Consider the following 26,232-nt stretch of genomic DNA (forward strand, 5'->3'; position numbering starts at 1 on the left):
TCCTCGCACCCCAGGAAGCAAAGAGGGAAGAAAAGGTCTCTTGCCTCTTCAGCAGCTCTAGAATTCAACTGGACTCCCTCCTGGCTAGCTGTGGCACACTAGCCCCCTTCAGGCTGTTTTCATGCCGCCAACCCCAGTCCTCTCCCTGTGATCCAACCGAAGTCTGAGCCTCAGCTCCTGGCCCCCGCCCACCCCGGCGGGTGAGCAGACAAACCTCTCGGGCTGGTGAGTGCCGGTCGGCACCGATCCTCTGTGGGAATCTCTCCGCTTTGCCCTCCGCACCCTGTTGCTGTGCTCTCCTCCACGGCTCCGAAGTTTCCACCCAGCCACCCACAGTCTTCGCCTGAGAAGGGGCTTCTAGTGTGTGGGAACCTTTCCTCCTTCACGGCTCCCTCCCACTGGTTCAGGTCCCGTCCCTATTTTTTGTCTCTGTTTTATCTTTTTTCTTTTGCCCTACTCAGGTACATGGGGAGTTTCTTGCCTTTTGGTAGGTCTGAGGTCTTCTGCCAGTGTGGGTGTTCTATAGGAGAAGTTCCACGTGTAGATGTATTTCTGATGTCTCTGTGAGGAGGAAGGAGATCTCTGCGTCTTACTCATCCGCCATCTTGAAGCTCCTCCCAGGTGTCATTTAATGTCTCATTGTGGTTTTGACTTACATTTTCCTGATGATTAGTGATGTTGAGCAGATTCTCATATACCTTTTGGCCATTCATATGTGTCCTTTTCAGAAATGTCAGTAGATAAGTATGTCTTCGTCTTGTTGTGAGACACGTAAATCGGAGATTACCTTTAGCATAGTAAATTTATAACAGTTGAGCTTAAATTTTTACCGACTTAACTTCAGTAGCATACAACTACTTGGCCCCTTCTATTTGTACTGTCATTTTTAAAAATTACATTTTTTTACATTGTGTGTCCATTAACATAGATTTATACTTTATGCATTTGTCTTTTAAGTGATATAGTAAATCGATCATTGGAGTTAGAAAACAAAAACGCAATAATCCTGGCTTTTATATGCACACATAATTACTTTTACTGGATAATTGTATATTATCATATAGCTTAGAATTATTGTCTAGTGCCCTTCCATTTCAACTTGAATGGCTCCCTTTATTATTTCTTGTAAGGTAGTTTTACTGCTAATGAATTTTCTCAGCTTTTGTTTGATTGGGAATGTTTGAATTTTCCATAGTTTTTGAAGGGGATTTTTGACATATGTCTAATTATTGGTTGACAGCTTTTTGTTTTGTTTTGTTGTCAGCACTTTAATATGTCATTCCTCTGCTTTCTGGCCTCCATGCTTTCTGATGAGAAATTGACTATTAATCTTATTTAGGATTTTGTTTACATGACAAATTGCTTCTTTCTTGCTGCTTTCAAGAATGTCTCTCTGTTTTTGGCTTTTGAAAAAATTTTTAAAGTGTGTCTCAGTGTACATATCTTTTTATTTATTCTTTTGGAGTTTGTTGAGATTCCTGGATTCATAGATTCCTGTCTTTCATCAAATTTGGGAAGTTCTTTTGCCCTGAATTCCACATTAAGTGAAACAGAAATGGGTGTTTTCATTAGTCCTTCAGGTAGTCCCCAGAGAGTTTAGAATAGACATACATAATTATTTGTGAATGAGGTCTGCTCTGCTCCTTCCCTAGCCAGGGACCAGGGTCCACCAGTGGCAATGTGGTCCACCATCTTCAAGATGGCCACCAAGCTAACTAGCTTCTATGTGGACAATGTATAGTAGGAGGGCTAAAGTGCCATCAGCTATCCCATTTAGGAAGCTACTGCAGTAATATAGGTGAAAGATGATGGCAGTCTTGGCTTGAGTGGTAGCTGTAGAGATGGTGAAAATCGTGCCTTTCTATCACTGTAGATGGGAAGTGAATCTATAATGCCTTCAATAACTTAGTGATTTAGAATTCTACTTGTTCAATCCCACCCACTTACCTTCAAAACTTTTAGTATAAAGGAACTATCCCTTCCTATACTGAAAAAAGTAACTATTGCTAGAATTTTTATATCATATAATCAAATTCCAATGTTGAGAGGTATAGGCACAAAATATTTTTAAAAATATTTCTCTATTTCCTTTTAAAGAGATTTCTGTTTTTTAATGAAATCATATGTACTCACTATATTTTTTTAAAAGGCATATAGTATACTAGAAAATATAAATCAGGGAAAAATCTTTTACCTGAAATCCTATTACCTAGAGATAAACAGGTTGACATTTTGGTGAACCTCCATTTAGGCCTGCTGCCCCGACCCCCTTTCTTTCAGTGGTTACTCCTCAGTTGCCTTTGCTTGTTTCTACTCTCTACCTGGTAACTAAATGTTAACATAAAGTATATATGAATGCCCATACACACAAATGCTGGTATATGTGCATAATTATGTATAATTTTACATAAATAAGATCATATGCCATGTTGCTTTGTAACTTTTTATTCTACTTACCAATCTCATGGACATCGGTCTATGTTAATAAATATAAATAACTTATAATTTTTAATTGCTCATGTTATTCTATTATATAAATAAATTATAATTTAGAAACAAGCTGTTTTCAGGTTTTGTTTTATTTTTCTTATTAATGCAATAACAGACATCCTCATGATAAATGAAATTAATGAAATAGATAAGACAGCAACTGCATTGGAAAATTTTACATGTGCCTCTCAGAAATCGATTGTAATAGAGAAAAATAAGCAACAATACCAAAGTCTTAATAATACAGTAATGTTGAGATATTGGATATACATAGAGGATAAACAGAAGATATATATTCTTTTTGAGTATACAGGGAACATTTACAAAAATAGAGTACGAATTAGACTATAAAGGAATCTTCTAAAATTCCAAAGGATCAATGTTATATAAACTGTGTTCTCCAACAATGACAATAAAACTGAAAATTAATAATAAATATTAAAGCATTCCATGTTTGGGAACTATAGCATCATGTTTAAAATTCTTTGAGTTAAAAAAAAATACATTTGAGGATGAAGTAATGAAGTCACTATACATCAACATTTGTGGAACACACTTTATTTATTGCTTGAAATATATTGGTCATCAAAGACAGAAAACAAACGTGATGAGGATTTAATTAAAGCAGTTGGAAAGAGGAGAGCATACCCAATGTAACAAGACAGGCTCCTAACATATAAGAATTAAGGATAGGGGCTTCCCTGGTGGTGCAGTGGTTGAGAGTCTGCCTGCCGACGCAGAGGACGTGGGTGTGTGCCCCGGTCTGGGAGGATCCCACATGCCGCAGAGCAACTAAGCCCATGAGCCATGGCCACTGAGCCTGCGCGTCCAGAGCCTGTGCTCCACAATGGGAGAGGCCACAATGGTGAGAGGCCCGCATACAGAAAAAAAAAAAAAAGAATTAAGGGTGGAAATAAAATAAATTAAAGGATAACTGTAACAACAATAAAAAATGGTAGAGAATATTAACAAAACCTAAAAATGAAAGACTGAAAAGTTTAACGAGATAAGTCACTGGTAAGACTGATGCAGGAAAGAGAAGATGCAAAGAAACAAAATACAGAATATAGAATAAAATAAATGGAATGTTACAGACACAATAGAGATTTTTTTTAAGGCAAAAGAATTATAAACAGCTATATGCTAATACATTTGAAGAATTAAATTCCTAGAAAATGCAAAAGGCCAAAAATGGCATAAAAAAAGATACTCAGTAGACTAATACATTTTATTTTATTTTATAATTATTTTATTTTATTTTACTTTTATTGGAGCATATATGCTTTACCCGGTTGTATCAGTTTCTGCTGTACAGCAAAGTGAGACAGCAATGCATATACATAGATCCCCTTCTTTTAGATTTCCTTCCCATTTGGTCCACACTGAGTAGAGTTCCTTGTGCTATACAGTAGGTTCACAATAGTTATCTATTTTATACATAGTAGTGTATATATCTCAATCCCAATTTTCCAATTCATCACACCTCCCCTTTCCACCTTGGTATGAATACATTTGTTCTCTACATCGGTGTCTCTGTTTCTGCTTTGCAAATAAGATCATCTTTATTATTTATCTAGATTCCAGATATATGCATTAATATATGATATTTTGTTTTCTATTTCTGACTTACATCACTCTGTATGGTAGTCTCTAGGTCCTTCCACATCTCCCACAATTTGGTTCCTTTTTATGGCTGAGTAACATTCCATTTTATATATGGACCACATCTTCTTTATCTATTCTTCTGTTGATGGATATTTAGGTTTCTTCCACGTCCTGGATATTGTAAATAGTGCTGCAATGAACATTGGGGTGCATGTGTCTTTTTGATTTACAGTTTTCTCAGGGTATATGCCCAGTAGTAGGATTGCTTCATCATATGGTAGCTAGATTTTGTTTTTTGAGGACCCTCCATATTGTTCTCCACACGGGCTGTATCAATTTACATTACCACCAGCAGTGTAAGAGGGTTCCCTTTTCTGCACACCCTCTCCAGCATTTATTGTTTGTAGATTTTTTTGATGATTGCCATTCTGACTAGTTTGAGGTGATACTTCATTAGAGTTTTGATTTGCAGTTCTCTAATAATTAGTGATGTTGATCATCTTTTCATGTGCCTCTTGACCATCTGTGTGTCTTCTTTGGAGAAATGTCTATTTAGGTCTTCTGCCCATTTTTCGATTGTGTTATTTGCTTTTTTGATATTGAGCTGCATAAGCTGCTTGTATATTTTGGAGATTAATCCATTGTTGGACACTTCATTTAGAAATATTTGCTCCCATTCTGTGGTTTGTCTTTTTGTCTTGTTTGTGGTTTCCTTTGCTGTCCAAAAGCTTTTAATTTTCAGTAGGTCCCAGTTGTTTATTTTTGTTTTTATTTTCATTACTCTAGGAGGTGTGTCAAAATAGAACTTGATGTGATCTACATCAAGGAGTGTTTTTCCTATGTTTTCCTCTAAGAGTTGTATAGTGTCTGGTCTTACATTATGGTCTTTAATCCATTTTGGTTTATTTTTGTGTATGGGGTTAGGGAGTGTTCTAATTTCATTCTTTTACATGTAGCTGTCTAGTTTTGCTAGCACCACTTATTGAAGTGACTGTCTTTTCTCCATTGTATATCCTTGCCTCCTTTGTCATAGATTAGGTGACCATAGGTGTGTTAGTTTACCTCTGGGATTTCTATCATCTATCATTGATCTATATTTCTGTTTTTGTGCCAGTACCATACTGTCTTGACTACTGTAACTTTATTTTATAGTCTGAAGTCAGGGAGCCTGATTCCTCCAGCTCGGTTTTTCTTTCTCATGCTTGCTTTGGCTATTTAGGGTCTTTTGTGTTTCCATGCAAATCGTCAATTTTTTTTTTTATAATTCTATGAAAAATGCCATTGATAATTTGATAGGTATTGCATTGAATCTGTAGACTATTTGGGGTAGTATAGTTATTTTCACAATACTGATTCTTCCAACGAAGAACATGTTATATCTCCATCTTTGTGTGTTATCTTTAATTTCTTTCATCAGTATCTTATAGTTTTCTGCATACAAGTCTTTTGTCTCCTTAGGTAGGTTTATTCCTAGGTATTTTATTCCTTTAGTTGCTATGGTAAATGGGATTGTCTCCTTAATTCCTCTTTCTGATCTTTTGTTGTTAGTATATAGGAATGCAAGAGATTTCTGTGCATTAAATTTGTATCCTTCAACTTTACCAAACTCATTGATTAGCTTGAGTAGTTTCTGGTGGCATCTTTTGAATGTTCTATGTATAGTATCATGTCATCTACAAACAGTGACAGTTTTACTTCCTTTCCAATTTGGATTCATTTTATTTCTTTTTCTTCTCTGATTGCCATGGCCAGGACTTCCAAAATTATGTTGAGTTAATAGTGGTGAGATTGGACATGGTCTTGTTCATGATCTTAATGGAAATGATTTCAGTTTTTCACCACTGAGAATGATGTTTGCTTGGGTTGGTCATATATGGCCTTTATTATGTTGAGGTAGGTTCCCTCTATGCCCATTTTCTGGATAGTCTTTATCATAAATGGATGTTGAATTTTGTCAAAAGCTTTTTATGTATGTAGTGAGATTATAATATGGTTTTTATTCTTCAATTTGTTAATATGGTGTATCACATTGGTGGATTTGAATATATTGAAAAATCCTTGCATCTGTCTGGTAAGTCCCACTTGATCATGTTATATGATCCTTTTAATGTGTTGTGGGATTCGTTTGCTAGTATTTTGTTGAGGATTTTTGTGTCTATGATCATGAGTGATATTACTGTGTAAGTTTTCGTGTGTGTGACATCTTTGGTTTTGGTATCAGGGTGATGGTGCCCTCATAGAACGTGTTTGGGAGTCTTCCTCCCTCTGCAAGTGTTTGGATCAGTTTGAGAAGGATAGGTGTTAATTCTTCTCTTAATGGTTGATAAAATTTGCCCATGAAGCCATCTGGTCCTGGACTTTTGTTTGTTGGAAGATTTATTTTTTTGTTTTGGTTTGTCCTGTGTGCCCTTTATTTGAATATTCAGAGTAGCTCCTGCTTGTCTTGAGTTGATGGAGGGGACACAGAAACACTGGGGTGTCAGTGTTTTCTGGCTCATTCATGGCTTCATTTGACAATGCTGGTTGCATGCCCACCACCTCACAAGGCAGGCATGACACTGGGTGATAGGTGTGCCATCAGACTTGCTCAGTGTTTGGGGTCCATGCATCTAGCCATGCCTTCCACTGTGGCAAGAGTTACCTGTCTTTGAGGACCTTCTCTCCTTCTAGAATATTTTGGGCGATTAATGCCCTGTAATCTTCTTCAGAACATTCAGCCTTGCAGGTCTGTCTTCCTGGCTATATGATCCCCATTGTGGGCCTGGAGCATGCCCGAGAGCAAGAGCAGCATGAGGAGCATGCTGCAATGCATGGTCATCTTCCCCGCTGTGCTGTGCCCTGGAGGCCACTCCCTGCCACCGTTCCCATCGCGCTGGTCTGATCACTGCTGCTGCCACCACTCGAGTAGGCCCTGTACCTCCAGCCAGGCTGTGCCACTGAAAATGCCACCCATCTCCGGGAGTGAGGCCAAGTCCGGCCAGCAGTGTGCTCCCTCAGGCTGGTGAGTCCACCATGCTCGAAGCTGCCCATGCCTCTCTGTTGGAAGATTTTAAATTACAGTTTCAGTTTCATTTCTCATGACTGGTCTGTTTATGTTTTCTATTTCTTCATGGTTCAGTCTTGGAAGGTTGTACATTTCTACAAATTTGTCCATTTCTTCCAGGTTATCCATTTTATTGGCATATAGTTATGTGTGGTAGTCTTTTATCATCCTTGGAAGTTTTGTTGTGTCAGTTGTAACTTCTCCTTTTTCATTTCTATTTTATTGATTTGAGTCCTCTCCCTTTTTTTCTTGATGTGTCTGTCTAAATTTTTTTCATTTTTTTTTGTCTTCTCAAAAACAGCTTTTAGTTTCATCGGTCTTTGCTGTTGTTCTTTTCATTTCAATTTCATTTATATCTACTCTGATCTTTATGATTTCCTTCCTTCTACTAACTTTGGTTTTTTGGGTTTTTTTGGTCCTTCTCTTTCTCTATTTGCTTTAGGTGTAAGGTTTGTTTGTTTCAGTTCTTTCTTGTTTCTTGAGGTAGGATTGTATTGCTATAAACTTCCCTCTTAGAATGGATTTTGCTGCATTCCATAGGTTTTGGGTCATCATGTTTTCATGCTGATTTCCACTTCATGGCTGTTAGCACTTGCCTCATGTGTTGAGGTGCTCCTATATTGCATGCAAAAATATTTATAATTATTATATCTTCTTTGATTGATCCCTTGATCATTATGTAGTGTCCTTCCTTGTCTCTTGTAACATTCTTTATTTTAAAGTCTATTTTATCTGATATGAGTATTGCTCCTCCAGCTTTCTTTTGATTTCCATTTGCTTGGAACATCTTTTTTCTTCCCCTCACTTTCAGTGTGTATGTATGTGTCCCTAGGTCTGAAGTGGGTCTCTTGTAGACAGCATATATATGGATCTTGTTTTTGTATCCATTTAGCCATTCTGTGTCTTTTGGTTGGAGCATTTGATCCATTTATATTCAAGTTAATTATCGATATGTGTGTTCGTATTGCCATTTTCTTAATTGTTTTGGGTTTGTTTTTGTGGGACTTTTTCTTCTCTTGTGTTTCTCACCAAGAGAATTTCCTTTAGCATTTGTTGTAAAGCTGTTTTGTTGGTGCTGAACGCTCTTAGCTTTTGCTTGTCTGTAAAGCTTTTGATTTCTCCTTCAAATCTGAATGACACCCTTGCTGGCTAGAGAAATCTTAGTTGTAGTTTTTTCCCTTTCATCACTTTAAATATATCCTGCCACTGCCTTATGGGCTGCAGAGTTTCTGCTGAAAAATCAGCTGATAACCTTATGGGGATTGCCTTTTATGTTATTTGTTGCTTTTCCCTTGCTGCTTTTAATTTTTTTTGGTATTCAATTTTTGATAGTTTGATTAATATGTGTCTTCGTGTGTTTCTCCTTGGGTTTATCCTATGAGGGGCACTCTACATTTCCTGGAGTTGTGTGGTTATTTTATTTCCAATGTTAGAGAAGTTTCAACTATAATCTCTTCCAATATTGGTTGGTTCTGATAGATTTGCTTAACACAGGATTGCAACAAAACTTCAATTTGTAAAAAACATAATATCTGTGAAACACAATAAAGCAAAGCATGGTAAAACAAGGTATGCCCATAGTAGAGAATCCTCAATACTCAAGAATTGGCAGTAATGGAAACCTCTGCAAATGGGAGTAGGGGTAGGACTAAGGAAACAATAAGTTCAAATATTCCAATTTTCCTTAAAAATGGATCAGTGAAATGAAGCCCAGAGTTAACAATCCCCATATATGCAACTTGAACTTTCATTTAGCTATCTAGCTCCCCACTCTTCAGTCATCATGGGAAGTCCCTTGCAGTCAAGCAAATTCCTGAACATGAAAGAAAGAGGCTAAAACAGATCTAAGGCAAGTAGAAGGCAATAGAGGGAGAGAAATGCTTAAAATCTATATCTTTGCTTAAAATATATAACTTTATAAGTCAGACAGAGAAAGACAAACATCATATGATACTGCTTATATGCAGAATTAAAAAAAAAATAAAAATGAGTACACAACAGAAACAGACTGACAGAGTTATAAGACGAACTTGGGTTACCAAAGGCGAAAGGTGGAGTAGGATAAATTAGGAGTTTGGGATTGACATATACACAGTGCTGTATTTAAAATAGGTAATCAACAAGAACCTACTGTATAGCACAGGGAACTCTGCTCAATAATCTGCAATAACCTAAATAGGAAAAGAATTTGGAAAAGAATAGATACATGTATATGTATAACTGAATCACTTTGCTGTACACTTGAAGCTAACGCAATGGGGAGCTTCAAGATAGCAGAAGAGTAAGACATGGAGCTCATCTTCATCCCCACAAATACATCAGAAATACATCTATATGTGGAACAACTTCTACAAAACACATACTGAAATCTGACAGAAGAACTCAGACCTCCCTAAAGGCAAGAAACTCCCCACGTACCTGGGTAGGACAAAAGAAAAGAGAAAACAGAGACAAAAGAACAGGGATGGGACCTGCACCAATGGGAGGGAGCTGTGAAGGAGGAACGGTTTCCACACACTAAGAAGCCCCTTCACTGGCAGAGACTGGGTGGCAGAGGGGGGGAGCTTCGGAGCCACGGAGGAGCGCACAGCAACAAGGGTGCAGTGGGCAAAGTGCAGAGTTTCCTGCACAGAGAATCAGTGCCAATGAGCACTCATCAGCCCAGGAAGCTTGTCTGCTCACCTTCGAGGTTTGTGGGGCTGGGAGGTGAATCTCTGGCTCCAGAGCTCAGATACCAGGGAGATGACTGGAGTTGGCTGCGTGAACACCGCCTGAAAGGGGCTAGTGTGCCACAGCTAGCTTGGAGTGTGTCTGGGAGAAGGTCTGGAGGTGCCAAAGAGGCAAGAGACGTTTTCTTGCCTCTCTGTTTCACAGTGAGTGAGGAGAGGGGATTACGAGTTCTATGCCACCTAAATGAGCTCCAGAGACGGGAGCAATCTGTGGCTATCAGTGCTGATAAGAGAGATGGGGGCATGAGATGATAAGGCTGCTGCTGCAGCCTCCAAGAAGCCTATGTGCAAGGACAGGTCACTATCCACAACTCCTCAACTGGGATCCTGTGCAGCCCGCCACTACCAGGGTCCCATGATCCAGGGACAACTTCCCAGGGAGAACACACAGCATGCCTCAGACTGGTGCAACATCACATCGGCCTCTGCTGCTGCAGGCTCGCTCCACATTCCATGCACATCCCTCTCCCTGCCTGAGTGAGCAAGAGCCCCCTAATCAGCAACTACTTTGACCCCCTCCTGTCTGAGCGAAGGACAGACGCCCTCAGGTGACCTATATGCAGAAGCGGGGTCAAATCCAAAGCTGAGCCCCCTAATCAGCTGCTACTTTAACCACCTCCTGTCTGAGCGAAGGACAGACGCCCTCAGGTGAACTACGTGCAGAGGCGGGGTCAAATCCAAAGCTGAGCCCCAGGAGCTGTGTGAACAAAGAAGAGAAAGGGAGATCTCTTCCAGTAGCCTCAGGAGCAGCAGATTAAATCTCCAAAATCAACATGATGTACCTGCATCTGTGGAATATCTGAATAGACAATGAATCATCCCAAATTGAGGGAGTGGACTTTGGGAGCAATGATATATATATATTTTTCCTCTTTTTCTCTTTTTGTGATTTTGTGTGTATGCTTCTGTGTGTGATTTTGTCTGTATAACTTTGCTTGTACCATTTGTCCTAGGGTTCTGCCTGTTCCTTTTTTTTTTAGTATACTTTTTAGGGCTTGTTTTCATTGGTGGATTTGTTTTTTGGTTTTGTTGCTCTCATCTTTCTTTCTTTTTTTATTATTTTTTAATTTTAATAATTATTTTTTATTTTAATTAGTTTATTTTCCCTTCCTTTCTCCCTTTCTTCCTTCCTTCCTTCCTTTGTTTTCTTTCTTATATGCCTTATATTCTGAGCCATGTGTATGGCAGGCAGGGTCTTGGTGCTCTGGCCAGGCATCGGACCTGTGCCTCTGAGATGGGAGAGACGAGCTCAGAACTTTGGTCCACCAGGGACCTCCCAGCTCCACATAATATCACATGGCAAAAATCTCCCCAAGCTCTCCATCTCAACACCAAGGCCCAGCTCTACTCAACGACCAGAAAGCTACAGTGCTGTACACGCTTTGCCAAACAAATAGCAAGAGAGGAACAAAACCCCACCCAATAGCAGAGAGGGTGCCTGAAATCATAGTAAGGGCAGACACACCCAGAAACACACCAGCAGATGCAGACCTGCCCACCAGAAAGATGAGATCCAGCCTCATCCACCAGAACACAGACATTAGTCCCCTCCACCTGAAGCAACCTTAGCCACTGGGGGCAGACACTGAAAACAACGGGAACTACGAACCTGCAGTCTGTGAAAAGGAGTCCCCAAACACAGTGAGTTAAGCAAAATGAGAAGACAGAGAAACACACAGCAGATGAAGGAGCAAGGTAACAAACACACCAGACCAAACAGATAAAGAGGAAATAGGCAGTCTACCTGAAAAAGAATTCAGAGTAACGATAGTAAAGAAGACCCAAAATCCTGAAAATAGAATGAAGAAAATACAAGAAACGTTTAACAAGGACCTAGAAGAATTAAGAGCAAACAAACAATGATGAACAACACAAGAAATGACATTAAAAATTCTCTAGAAGGAAACAATAGCATGATAACTGAGGCGGAAGAATGGATAAGTGACCTGGAAGATTAAATAGTGGAAATAACTACTGCAGAGCAGAATAAACAGAAAAGAATGAAAAGAATTGAGCACAGTCTCAGACCTCTGGGACAATATTAAACGCACCAATATTTGAATTATAGGGGTCCCAGAAGAAGAATTGAAAAAGAAAGGGTCTGAGAAAATATTTGAAAAGATTATAGTTAAAAACTTTGCTAATGTGGGAAAGGAAATATTCAATCAAGTCCAGGAAGTGCAGAGAGTCCCATACAGTATAAATCCAGGGAGAAACACACCAAGACACATGTTAATCAAACTATCAAAAACTATGTACAAAGAAAAAATATTAAAAACAGCAAGGGAAAAACAACAAATAACATAGAAGGGAAACCCAATAAGGTTAACAGCTGATGGTTCAGCAGAAAATCTGCAAGCCAGAAGGGAGTGGCAGGACATATTTACAGTGATGAAAGGGAAAAACCTACAACCAAGGTTACTCTACCCAGCAAGTATCTCATTCAGATTTCATGGAAAAATTAAAAGCTTTGCAGACAAGCAAAAGGTAAGAAATTTCAGCACAACCAAACCAGCTTTACAAAAAATGCTAAATGAATGTCGCCTGGCAGGTAAAACAACAGAAGGAGAAGACCTATGATAACAACCCCAAGACAATTGAGAAAATGAGAATAGGAACATACATATTGATGATTACATTAAATGTAAATGGATTAAATGCTCCAACTAAAAGACATAAACTGGCTGAATGGATTAAAAAATAAGACCCATATATATGCTGTCTAAAAGAGACCCACTTCAAACCTAGGGACACATACAGACTTAAAGTGAGGGTATGGAAAAAGAATTCATGCAAATGGAAAGCAAAAGAAAGCTGGAGTAGCAATTCTTATATCAGACAAACAGACATTAAAACAAAGTCTATTACAAGAGACAAAGAAGAACAATACATAATGATCAAGGGATCAATCCAAGAAGAAGATATAACAATTTTACTATTTATGCACGCAACATAGGAACACCTCAATACATAAGGAAAATACTAACAGCCATAAAACGGAAAATCAACAGGAACACAATAATAGCAGGGGACTTTAATGCCCCTGTTTTTCCAATGGACAGATTTCTGAAATGAAAACGAATATGTAACAGAAGCTTTATATGATACATTAAACAAGATGGACCTAATTGAGATTTGTAGGACATTCCATTCCATTCCAAAACAACAGAATACACTTTCTTCTCAAGTGCTCATGGAACATTCTCCAGGATAGATCATATCTTGTGTCACAAATCAAGCCTTGGAAAATTTCAGAATATTGAAATCGTATCAAGGAACTTTTCCAACTGGAACGCTATGAGACTAGATATCAGTTACAGGAAAAAATGTATAAAATACAAACACATGGAGGCTAAACAATATGCTACTTAATAACTAAGAGATAACTGACGAAATCAAAGAGGAAACCAAAAAATACCTAGAAATAAATGACAATGAAAACACGATGACCCAAAATGTATGGGATGCAGCAAAAACAGTTCTTAGAAGGAACTTTATAGCACTACAATCCTACCTTAAGAAACAAAAAGCATCTCAAATAAACAAGCTAACCTAACACCTAAAGCAATTATAGAAAGAAAAACAAAAAAAGCCCAAAGTTAGCAGAAGGAAAGAAAGAAGAAAAATCAGATTAGAAATAAATGAAAAAGAAATGATGGAAATAGTAGCAAAGATCAGTAAAACTAAAAGCTGGTACCTTGAGAAGATAAACAAAATTGGTAAACCATTAGCCGAACTCATCAAGAACAAAAGGGAGAAGACAGAAGTCAATAGAACTAGAAATGAAAAAGGAGAAGTAACAACTGACACTGCAGAAATACAAAGGATCATGACTGATTAGTAAAAGCAACTATATGCCAAAAAATTGGGCAACTTGGAAGAAATGGACAAATTCTTAGAAAACCACAACCTCCTGTGACTGAACCAGGATGAAATAGAAAATATAAACAGACCAATCACAAGGACTGAAATTGAAACTGTGATTAAAAATCTTCCAAAAGACAAAAAGCCCAGGACCAGATGGCTTCACAGGCGAATTCTATCAAAAATTTAGAGAATAGCAAACACCGATCCATGTCAAATTCATCCAAAATACAGCAGAGGGAGGAACACTCCCAAACTCATTCTACAAGGCCACCATCCACCTAATACCAAAACAAGGCAAAGATGTCACAAAGAAAGGAAACCACAGGCCAATATCACTGATGAACATAGATGCAAAAATCATCAACAAAATAATAACAAACAGAGTCCAACAGCACATCAAAGGATCATACACCATAATCAAGTGGGATTTATTTCAGGAATGCAAGGATTGTTCAATATACGCAAATCAATCAACATGATACACCATGTTAACACATTGAAGGAAAATCCATATGATCATGTCAATTGATGCAGAGAAAGCTTTTGACAAAATTCAACACCCATTTATGATAAAAACTCTGTAGAAAGTAGGCATAGAGTTAACTTTCCTCAACAAAATAAAGGCCATGTTTGACAAAGCCACAGCCAACATCATTGTCAATGGTGAAAAACTGAAACCATTTCAATTATGATCAGGAACAAGACAAGGTTGCCCACTCTCACCACTATTATTCAACATAGTTTTGGAATTTTTGGCCACAGCAATCAGAGAAGAAAAGAAACAAAAGGAATCCAAATGGGAAAAGAAGTAGTAAAGCTGTCACTGTTTCCAAGTGACATGATACTGTACATAGAAAATCCTAAAGATGCCACCAGAAAACTACTAGTGCTAATCAATGAATTTGGTTAAGTAGCAGGATACAAAATTAATGCACAGAAATCTCTAGCATTCCAATACACTAGTGATGAAAAATCTGAAAGTGAAATTAAGAAAACACTCCCATTTACCATTGCAACAAATAGAACAAAATATCTAGTTATAAACCTACCTGAGACAAAAGACCTGTATGCAGAAAATTATAAGACACTGATGAAAGAAATTAAATATGATACAAATAGATGGAGAGATATACCATGTTCTTGGATTGGAAGAATCAACATTGTGAAAATGACTCTACTACACAAAGCAATCTACAGATTCAGTGCAATCCCTATGAAACTACCAGTGGCATTTTTCACAGAACTTGAACAAAAAATTTCACAATTTGTAGTGAAACACAAAAGACCCCGGATAGCCAAAGCAATCTTGAGAACAGAAAATGGAGCAGGAGGAATTAGGCTCCCTGACTTCAGACTATACTACAAAGCTACAGTAATCAAGATAGTATGGTACTGGCACAAAAACAGAAATATAGATCAATGGAACAGGATAGAAAGCCCAGAGTTAAACCCACGCACATATGGTCACCTTATCTTTGATAAAGGAGGGAAGGATATACAGTGGAGAAAAGACAGCCTCTTCAATAATTGGTGCTGGGAAAACTGGACAGCTACCTGTCAAAGTATGAAATTAGAAAACTCCCTCACACCATACACAAAAATAAACTCAAAATGGATTAAAGACCTAAATATAAGGCCAGGAACTTTCACACTCTTAGAGGAAAACATAGGGAGAACGCTCTATGACATAAATCACAGCAAGATCCTTTTTGTCCCACCTCCTAGAGAAATGGAAATAAAAACAAAAATAAACAAATGGGACCTAATGAAACTTAAAAGCTTTTGCACAGCAAAGGAAATCATAAACAAGACCAAAAGTTAACCCCCAGAATGGAAGCAAATATTTGCAAATGAAGCAACTGACAAAGGATTAATCTCCCAAATTTACAAGCAGTTCATGCAGCTCAGTGTAAAAATAAGAAACAATCCAATCCAAAAATGGGCAGAAGACCTAAATAGACATTTCTCCAAAGAAGATATACAGATTGCCAACAAACACATGAAAGAATGCTCAACATCATTAATCATGAGAGAAATGCAAATCAAAACTACAATGAGAGATCACCTCACACCAGTTAGAATGGCCGTCATCAAAAATTCTACACACAATAAATGCTGGAGAGTGTGCTGAGAAAAGGGAACCCTCTTGCACTGTTGGTGGGAATGGAAATTAATACAGCCACTATGGAGAACAGTATGGAGGTTCCTTAAAAAACTAAATATAGAATTACCATATGACCCAGCAATCCCACTCCTGGGCATATACCTGGAGAAAACCGATATTGAAAAAGACACATGCACCCCAGTGTTCATTGCAGCACTATTTACAATAGCCTGGTCATGGAAGCAACCTAATTGCCCATTGATAGACAAATGGATAAAGAAGTTGTGGTACATATATACAATGGAATATTACTCAGCCATAAAAAGGAACATTATTGGGTCATTTGTAGAGACGTGGATGTATCTAGAGACTGTCATACATAAGTCAGAGAGAGGAAAACAAATATCGTGTATTAACGCATATTTGTGGATCCTAGAAAAATGGTACAGATGAACTGGTTTGCAGGGCAGAAATAGAGGCACAGATGTAGAGAAAAAACTTATGGGCACCAAGGGGGGGAAAGTGACGGGGGGGTGTTGGTATGGTGAATTGGGAGATTGGGATTGACCTATATACAGTAATATGTATAAAATGAATAACTAATAAGAACCTGCTGTAGAAAAATTAAATATATAAGATTCAAAAATTCAAAAAATATAGTAAGTACCTAACGTACTGCCTGGCCTGATGTATGCCTCAGTTAATGTTAGCTTCCTCTTTTACTTTTTTCCCTCTGGTAAAAATCACATTCCTTACAGATCAGAGGTCCCTCAGTTCTGTCCTGGCTTCTTGCCCAGCAACAGATTGCCTGTAGAAATAAACCATGGGTGAGGTAATTTTTTCTTTTTGTCTGTGTGTTCCCCGTGCTACTTCTTCTAATACCTGGCATACTGTAGGAGCTCAGTGAGTTTAGATTTCCTATGTGACAACAGAAGCCTTTTACGTGAATTTCCCAACGTTGTGCTGAGAGGATTGAAGAATGTCAGCCTTAATCTGTTACAAACTAGTATTCTTAGTGCTCCCTTGGAGACTGTGATTTCTCATTGTGCTGAGAGGCAGAGAGCTTAATTAAATTTCATACTTAAAGAGAGTGGCGACTGAGTACTGCATCCTTCATAAGGCATTTAAACTCTTTATTTTCAGTTAAACCTTCTCGGAATTTTTCCTCATCTTTAACATCATCTTTTAATATGCAATACTGAAATGCTTGAACAATATCAAAGAACTCATCATTCACAGAGGCAGTCTTAGGTTCCAATTGCCTTGGAGATATTTTACTTATTATTTGGCTGTCTAAATGCATTGTAGATTAACATTTAAAAGGTATATTTACTGTTCACTATTGTGTTCCTTATTTCTCCTTTAAAAATTTAATGTAGTTAATGCATGTGAAAAATATTGAGAAGAAAAGGTAACCTGCACACAGATGTGTTTTAAGTGCCATTCTCTGAGCAGCAGCTCCCAGAGCCTTTAGCTATACCAATAGGATCTACCCTTTGTGTAGGTGGAATTTTTCAAGGTTATGTTTGAGGAAGCCGAAATTACTGAGACCAATGCAGAAATTAATTCTCTCTTGCTTTTTTTTCCTTCCTGTGAACTAGAGAGATTGACCACATGAAACCTGACACTGTGTTATGCATTCTCATTTCTGAGCAGAGTGAATTAAAATCATAGACATGTTAATCTGTGCCTTCTCTCCCACCTCTAGGAGCGGAAAAAGAAATTTGAAAAGGATGGAGAGAGGTTTTATTCCTTGCTGGATCGGCACTTACATTTGTCTTCCAAAAAGAAAGAATCTCAGTTACAAGAGGTATGTTCAAACAGCCTGCCCTGCCTTCTATTGCCAGCTATGCCTTGGTACGTAGCAGCTTCCTCTTGCAAGGCCTTCCTCATACCCTGCCTCAGCAGAGAACCATATATAATAGTTGTGCTTGCAGATAAAACCATGGCCAATGACTCAGGAGCCCTGAGTTCTCAAGCCACCTCCTGTACGAACTCACAGTTTGACTTTGGATAAGATATTTCTTTCTTGTCCTGTTTCTCTATCTATCAAAGGAAGAGTGGTACTCAAAGATCTCTAGAGTCCTTTTCAGTTCTAAGTTTTTGATTCTAGATTACATATTAGGATAGAATTAAACTAGCGCTGTATTTGATACATCAGGCGTAGATCTACTTTTTACCCATGAGGTGTTCCAACGGTAGGTTTTTATTTTTTTTCTTTTTGGTCCTATACTGGGACTACAGCTTATATGGCACTTCCACTGACTTCAGTTCAAAGAAGCCACTATTCAGTGAGCACCTACCACATGCCAGGCACTATGCTGGTTGCAACAGGACTACAAAGACAGTAAGACGTACTTCCTGCTCTTCTGCAGCTTACAGTTAGGATGCTAAAATGAGAACACACATGACTCTTATACAAGTAGAATTATTTTTACATAATGCAATGTGTATGTGGTGTCCTTGTAGAGATAGGAAGGTATTTGGAGAATAAAAAACTTACATTTGGATGTGGAGAATTGCCTTTGTGGAAGAATGTTGCCCTTCTAAATTTGACGTGGTAATATGATTATATGTAAAGTGTTTGACAGATAGAAATATAGAAATGGACCTTTCAAGTGGAGGGCAGTGGCCCCAAGGATGGAAAACAATGTTTGGCTAAAGGTTTGACCAGAATTTGCATTACTATTGGAGGATAGTGAAAGACAGGAAAGGATAAGGCAAGTTGTAGAGATATTGTGGTGTAATAGGCTCAGGAGTTTGCTTTAATTCTGTTGACCCTGGAAGGTCAACAGACCTGAAAGGTCTTTGGTTGTGCAAGCAATATGAGTAGAATTATATTTTAGGAATCTTAAACTGGCTGAAGTTGTAGCATGAATTAAATCCGGGAGAGACGGGAAGCAAGAAAACCAGTTTAGGAAACTATTGTGATGATCTAGGGGAGAAGTTCCGAGTCAGAAAAAATGGCACTGGGGAAGGGAAAAACAGGAATTAACTGATTAAGACTTATTTACTGGTAGAATGGATCTATGTTTTGGATAAAAGATCCAGTAAGAGATAGAGATATTGAAGGTTCAAGTATAGAAAGAGATACCCAACTGAATAAAGTCATAGACATGAGCTTAAAAATCATTTTGTCCATGGTCACACAGACTGTGGCAAAACTGAAACTCATCTCATGACACCTGATTTAGTGAGTATCCATCACAGAATGTGAGGTACTTGAAGGTGATGAGTCAAGAGACTCAGTGGTAGATGGAGTTAGTGTTGAAAATGAAGGACTACTTCTCTTCCATAAACTGGAATGAAGTACTAGTCTGGGGTCATCTGCCATTTTCCTCTTGTACAATTTTGCTTTCTTCCTTTTCCTTCTATTCTGTGCCAGGGTTCCTCTGCAGAAAAGAGTTAACATAACTGGCCCAAGACTTCTATGCTTAGAAAAGTCTGCTTACAGGATTAGCTCTTGGCTGGTCTCTGGGAACTTGGCTGGTAAACAGTACCCTACACTGATATAAAAGTTTCCCTAAGTGTTAAGCGTGACTCATTGTGCCTAGACTGCCTGTACAAACAATGTGCTTTATGCTAAACACCTTATCTTCTTCTGGGAGTTGAGAAGTTTGGTACATGCTCAACAGAGGGAGCCTGTGTACAGCAACCAATATAAACCCTAGGGCACTCAGTATCTAATGAGCTTCCCTGGTACACGACATTTCATATGTGTTGTCATAACTTGTTGATAGAGGAATTAAGTATTTCCTGTGCACTAAGAGAGAACTCTTGGAAGCTTGCACCTAGGTTTTGCTGGACTTCATCCCATGCATCTTTTCCCTTTGCTGATTTTGCTTTGTATCCTTTCACAGAAGTAAATCTTAACCATGTGTATGACTATATGCGGAGTCCTTTGAGTCCTCCTAGAGAATTACTGAACCTGTGGGTTTTAGAAGCCCAGACACAGTCCAAACTTTATTCTTTTAGAGGCTTTTGCAATGAAAGCTTCTAGAGTGTCCTAGCAGTTTGGTGCTGTATCTAGGTGTCCCTGGTGGCTTTCCTAATGAGCAAGAATGCAGCCTTTGTGTTTGTCTAATCAAAACAAAGCTGGGGAACCTTGGATCACTCACTTCTTTTTAAATATTGAGACTATTTTTAGAGCAGCTTTAGATTTAAAGAAAAATCGAATGATAAGTACAGAGAGGAGTTCTCATATATTCTTAATCCCCTGCATATAGTTACGCCTATTATTAACATTTACATTTATGAGATACATTTGATACAGTTGATGAGCCAATGTGTTGCACATTCTATAGATTTTGATAAATGTATAATGACATGAATCCATCATTACACTATCATACAACATAGTTTCACTGCCCTAAAGATCCCTAGGCACCACCTATTCATCACTTCCTCATTCCATACCCCTGCTGACCCCTGACAGCCAGTGATCTCTTTATGGTTTCCATATTATTGCTTATTCCAGAATGTCATATAGTTGGAATTATATAGCATGTAGCCTTTTCAGATTGGCTTCACTTAGAAATGTGCATTTAAGGTTCTTCTGTGTCTTTTCATGGCTTGATAGCTCATTTCTTTTTAGCACTGAATAATATTTCATGTGTGGATGTATTACAATTTGTTTACCTATTCACCTATAAAAGGACATCTTGGAATCCTCCAAAGTTGTCAACTACTATTAAAGTTATAAACATTTGTATGCAGGTTTTATGTATATAACTTTTCAAATAATTCAGTTAAATACCAAAGACCACAATTACTGAACTGCATGGTAAAAGTATATTTAGTTTTTTAAGAAACTGCCAAATTATCTTCCAAGGTGGCTGGAATATTTTTTTTAATTTCTGCCATCAGTGAATGAGAGTTCTTCTTGCTCCACACCTTAGCCAGCATTTGATGTTGTCTATGTTTTGGATTTTAGCTATTCTAGTATGTGTGTAGTGATACCTCATTACTTTTATAATTTGCATTTTCTTAATGCCATGTGTTGCAGAACATCTTTTTATATGCCATCTGTAGATATTTTTTGGTGAGGTGTCTGTTCAAATATTTTGCCCATTTTCAATTGGGTTGTTTGTTTTCATATTATTGCATCTTAAAAACTGTTTGTATATTTTAGATACCTGTCCTTTATCAAATATATGTTTTACAAAGATATTTTCCAGTCTGTGGCTTGTCTTTGAACTCAACAGAATTTTTCACAGAGCAGAAGTTTGTAATTTTAATGAAATTAAACTTATCAATATTTTCTTTCATGGATCATGCTTTTGGTGTTATATCTAAAAAGTCATCACCAAATCCAAGGTCACATAAAATTTCTCTTATGTTATTTTCTAGGAGTTTTATAGTTTTGTGTTTTATATTTACTTCTATAATCCATTTTGAGTTAATTATTATGAAAGGTATAAGGTCTGTCTCTAGATTCTTTGGGGTTTTTTTTGGCATGGGGATATACAGTTGTTCCAGCACCATTTTTTGAAAAGACTATCATTTCTCTATTGAATTTTCCTAGATCCTTTATCAAAGATCAGTTGAATATGTTTAGGTGGATTTATTTTGGCTCTCAATTCCATTCCATTGATCTATTTGTTTTTTCTTTCACCAATACCATACTGTTCTGATTACTATAACTTACCAGTAATTTTGAAGTCAGATAGTGTCCATATTTTGATTTGTTTTTCTCCCCCAGTATTGTGTTGGCTATTCTTGATATTTTTCCCTCTCCATATAAATTTTAGAATCACTTTGTTGATATCTAGAAAATAGCTTGCAGGGATTTTGAATTGGACTGCATTGAATCCATAGATCAAGTTGTGAGGAACAGACATGTTGATAATATTGTCTTCCTATCTGTATACATGGAATATCTCTCCATTTATTTAGATCTTTGATTTATTTCATTAGAGTTTTGTAGTATTCATCAATGTATCTTGTACATATTTTTTGATTTATACCTAAATACTTCAATTTTTTTTCTTCTAATGTAAATGGTATTGTGTTTTAAATTTCAAATTCTGAATGTTCACTGTTAGCATATAAGAAAACAATTGACTTTTGTATATTAACCTTATATCCTGAAATTGTGCTATAGTTCATTAATAGTTCCAGGAGAGTTTTGTATATACTTTAGGGTTTTCTACATACATAATTGTGTCATGTGCAAAAAAAGACAGTTTTATTTCTTCCTTTCCAATGTATATACCTTTTATTTTATTTTCTTGTCTTATTGCAATAGCAAGGAATTCCAATATGATTTTTTTTTTTTTTTTTTTTTTTTTTTTTTTTTTTTTTTGCGGTACGCGGGCCTCTCACTGTTGTGGCCTCTCCCGTTGCGGAGCACAGGCTCCGGACGCACAGGCTCAGCGGCCATGGCTCACGGGCTTAGTTGCTCCGCGGCATGTGGGATCTTCCCGGACCAGGGCACGAACCCGTGTCTCCTGCATCGGCAGGCGGATTCTCAACGACTGCGCCACCAGGGAAGCCCTCCAATATGATTTTAATAGTTATTCCTGATCTTAGAAGCAAAGCATCTAGTGTCTCACCATTAGGTATGATGTTAGCTGCAGGAATTTTGCAGATGTTCTTTGTCAAGTTGAGGAAATTCCCATATATTCCTAGTTTGCTGAGAGTTTTTATCATGAATGAATGTGTGTTGGATTTTGTCAGGCACTTTTTCTATATCTCTTCAATCATATGATTTTTCTTCTTTAACCTCTTGATGTGATGAATTACATCAATTGATTTTTGAATGTTAAACCAGCCTTGCATTCCTAGAATAAATCCCACGTGGTCCTGGTCTATAATTATTTTACACCTTGTTGCATTTGATTTGCTAATATTTTCTTGAGAATATTTGCCTTGATGTTCCTGAGAGAGATTGGTTGTACTTCTCCTGTATTGTAATATCTTTTTTTTTTTTTTTTTTTTTTTTTTTTTTGCGGTATGTGGGCCTCCCACCGCTGTGGCCTCCCCCACCACGGAGCACAGGCTCCGGATGCACAGCCCCATGGGACCAGCCACCCTGCAGCACACAGGACCCTCCTGGACCGGGGCATGAACCCGCGTCCCCCGCATCGGCAGGTGGACTCCCAACTACCTCACCACCAGGGAAGCCCTTTGTCTGGTTTTCATAACAGAGTCATGTTGGCCTCAGATAATGAGTTAGGAAATATTCCCTCTGCTTCTATTTTCTGGAAGAGAGTGTAGAATTTAGTATCATTTCTTCCTTAAAATGTCAGGTAGAATTCACCAGTGAACCCAGCTGGGCCTAGTGCTTTGTTTTTTGGAAGGCTATTAATTATTGATTCAGTTCCTATGTGCTGCTTTCACTGCATCCCACAAATATTAAATTGTATTTTCATTTTCATTTGAAAATACTTTTTAATTTTTCTTAAGGACTCCTCCTTGACCCATGTGTCATTTAGAAATGTGCTGATTAATCTCCAAGTATTTTGGTGCATTCCAGCTATTTCTGGTTCTTGATTTCTGTGTAATTTAACTGTGGTCAGAGAGCATAATTTGTATGATTCCTATTCTTTTAAATTTGTTCAGATGTATGTCCCAGAATGTGATTGATCTTGGTGATTGTTTTGTGTTAGCCTGAAAATAAGCTGTTGTTGGATGATGTGTTCTATAGATGTTGATTACATCTACTTGCTAATGGGGTGTTCAGTTCAATTATGTCTTCACAAGCATACCTCAGAAATATTGTGGGTTTGGCTAGAGACCACTGCAATAAAGTGAGTACTGCAATATAGTGAGTCACATGAGGTTTTTGGTTTCCCAATGCATGTAAAAGTTATCTTTACATTATCCTGTAGTCTTTTTTTTTTAACATCTTTATTTGAGTATAACTGTTTTACAATAGTGTGTTAGTTTCTCCTTTACAACAAAGTGAATCAGTTATACATATACATATGTTCCCATAACTCTTCCCTCTTGTGTCACCCTCCCTCCCACCCTCCTTATCCCACACTTCTAGGTGGTCACAAAGCACAGAGGTGAACTCCCTGTGCTATGATGCAGCTTCCCACTAACTACCTAATTTACATTTGGTAGGGTGTATATGTCCCTGCCACTCTCTCACATCGTCACAGCTTACCCTTCCCCCTCCCCATATCCTCAAGTCCATGCTCTAGTAGGTCTGTGTTTTATTCCCATCCTACCACTAATCTCTTCATGACATTTTTTTTTTTTTTTAGATTCCATATATATGTGTTAGCATACGGTATTTGTTTTTCTCCTTCTGACTTACTTCACTCTGTATGACAGACTCCAGGTCCATCCACCTACTAAAAATAACTCAATTTCGTTTCTTTTTATGGCTGAGTAATATTCCGTTGTATATATGTGCCACATCTTCTTTATCCATTCATCTGTTGATGGACACTTAGATTGCTTCCATGTCCGGGCTATACTAAATAAAGCTACAATGAATATTTTGGTACATGACTATTTTTGAATTATGGTTTTCTCAGGGTATATGCCCAGTAGTGGGATTGCTGGGTCATATGGTAGTTCTATTTATAGTTTTTTAAGAAACCTCCATACTGTTCTCCATAGTGGCTGTATCAATTTACATTCCCACCAACAGTGCAAGAGTATACCCTTTTCTGCACACCCTCTCCAGCATTTATTGTTTCTAGATTTTTTGATGATGGCCATTTTGACTGGTATGAGATGATATCTCATTGTACTTTTGATTTGCATTTCTCTAATGATTAAATATGTTGAGCATTCTTTCATGTGTTTGTTGACAATCTGTATATCTTCTTTGGAGAAATGTCTATTTAGGTCTTGTGCCCATTTTTGGATTGGATTGTTTGTTTTTTTGTTATTGACCTACAAGTGTTGCTTATAAATTTTAGAGATTAATCCTTTGTCAGTTGCTTCATTTGCAACTATTTGCTCCCTTTCTGAGGGTTGTCTTTTGGTCTTGTTTATGGTTTCCTTTGCTGTGCAAAAGCTTTTAAGTTTCATTAGGTCCCATTTGTTTATTTTTGTTTTTATTTCCATTTCTCTAGGAGGTGGGTCAAAAAGCATCTTGCTGTGATTTATGTCATAGAGTGTTCTACCTATATTTTCCTCTAAGAGTTTTAGCGTGTCTGGCCTTACATTTAGGTCTTTAACCCATTTTGAGATTGTTTTTGTGTATGGTGTTAGGGAGTGTTCTAATTTCATACTTTTACATGTACTTGTCCAGTGTCCCAGGCACCACTTACTGAAGAGGCTATCTTTTCTCCACTGTATATTCTTGCCTCCTTTATCAAAGATAAGGTGACCACATGTGTGAGGGTTTATCTCTTGGCTTTCTATCCTGTTCCATTGATCTATAGTTCTGTTTTTGTGCCAGTACCATACTGTCTTGATTACTGTAGCTTTGTAGTGTAGTCTGAAGTCAGGAAGCTTGAATCCTCCAGCTCCATTTTTCATTCTCATGATTGCTTTGGCTATTCGGGGTCTTTTGTGTTTCCATACAATTTGTGAATTTTTTTGATCTAGTTCTGTAAAAAAAATGCCAGTTATAGTTTGATAGGGATTGCATTGAATCTGTAGATTGCTGTGGGTAGTAGAGTCATTTTCACAATGTTGATTCTTCCAATCCAAGAACATGGTATATCTCTACATCTATTTGTATTATCTTTAAATTGTTTCATCAATTCCATAATTTTCTGCAGACAGGTATTTTGTCTCCTTTGGTAGGTTTATTCCTAGATATTTTACTCTTTTTGTTGCAGTGGTAAATGGGAATGTTCTTAATTTCACTCTCAGATTTTTCATCAGTAGTGTATAGGAATGACAGAGATTTCTCTGCATTAATTTTGTATCCTGCTACTTTACCAAATTCATTGATTAGCTCTAGTAGTTTTCTGGTAGCATCTTTAGGAAGCTCTATGTATAGTAGCATGTCACCTGCAAACAGTGACAGCTTTACTACTTCTTTTCCAATCTGGATTCCTTTTATTTCTTTTTCTTCTGTTTGCTGGGGCTAGAACTTCCAAAACTATGTTGAATAAGAGTGGTGAGAGTGGGCAACCTTGTCTTGTTCCTGATCTTAGTGGAAATGGTTTCAGTTACCATTGAAGACGATGTTGGCTGTGGGTTTGTCATATATGGCCTTTATTATGTTGTGGAAAGTTCCCTCTATGCCTACTTTCTACAGGGTTTTTAAGATAAATGAGTGTTGAATTTTGTCAAATGCTTTCTCTGCATGTATTGAGGTGATCATATGCTTTATCTCCTTCAGTTTGTTGATATGGTGTATCACATTGATTGATTTGCGTATATTGAAGAATCCTTGCATTCCTGGAATAAACCCCACTTGATCATGGTGTATGTTCTTTTTAATGTGCTGTTGGATTCTGTTTGCTAGTATTTTGTTG

General features: G+C 37.6%; 1 protein-coding gene across 4 annotated transcripts in view; it reads left to right on the forward strand.

The window, feature by feature from the left end:
- OPHN1 (oligophrenin 1) overlaps positions 1 to 26,232 on the forward strand; it is a 731,745-nt gene that overhangs the window by 360,257 nt on the left and 345,256 nt on the right. For all 4 annotated transcript variants that reach the window (XM_059051488.2, XM_067023139.1, XM_067023140.1 and 1 more), the window contains exon 6: positions 17,547 to 17,648. In XM_059051488.2, the coding sequence (XP_058907471.1) occupies positions 17,547 to 17,648 (102 nt within the window). The remainder of the gene's footprint in view (positions 1 to 17,546; positions 17,649 to 26,232) is intronic.

This window comes from Kogia breviceps, chromosome X (assembly GCF_026419965.1).
Source record: "Kogia breviceps isolate mKogBre1 chromosome X, mKogBre1 haplotype 1, whole genome shotgun sequence".
NCBI classification, from domain to species: Eukaryota; Metazoa; Chordata; class Mammalia; order Artiodactyla; family Physeteridae; genus Kogia; species Kogia breviceps.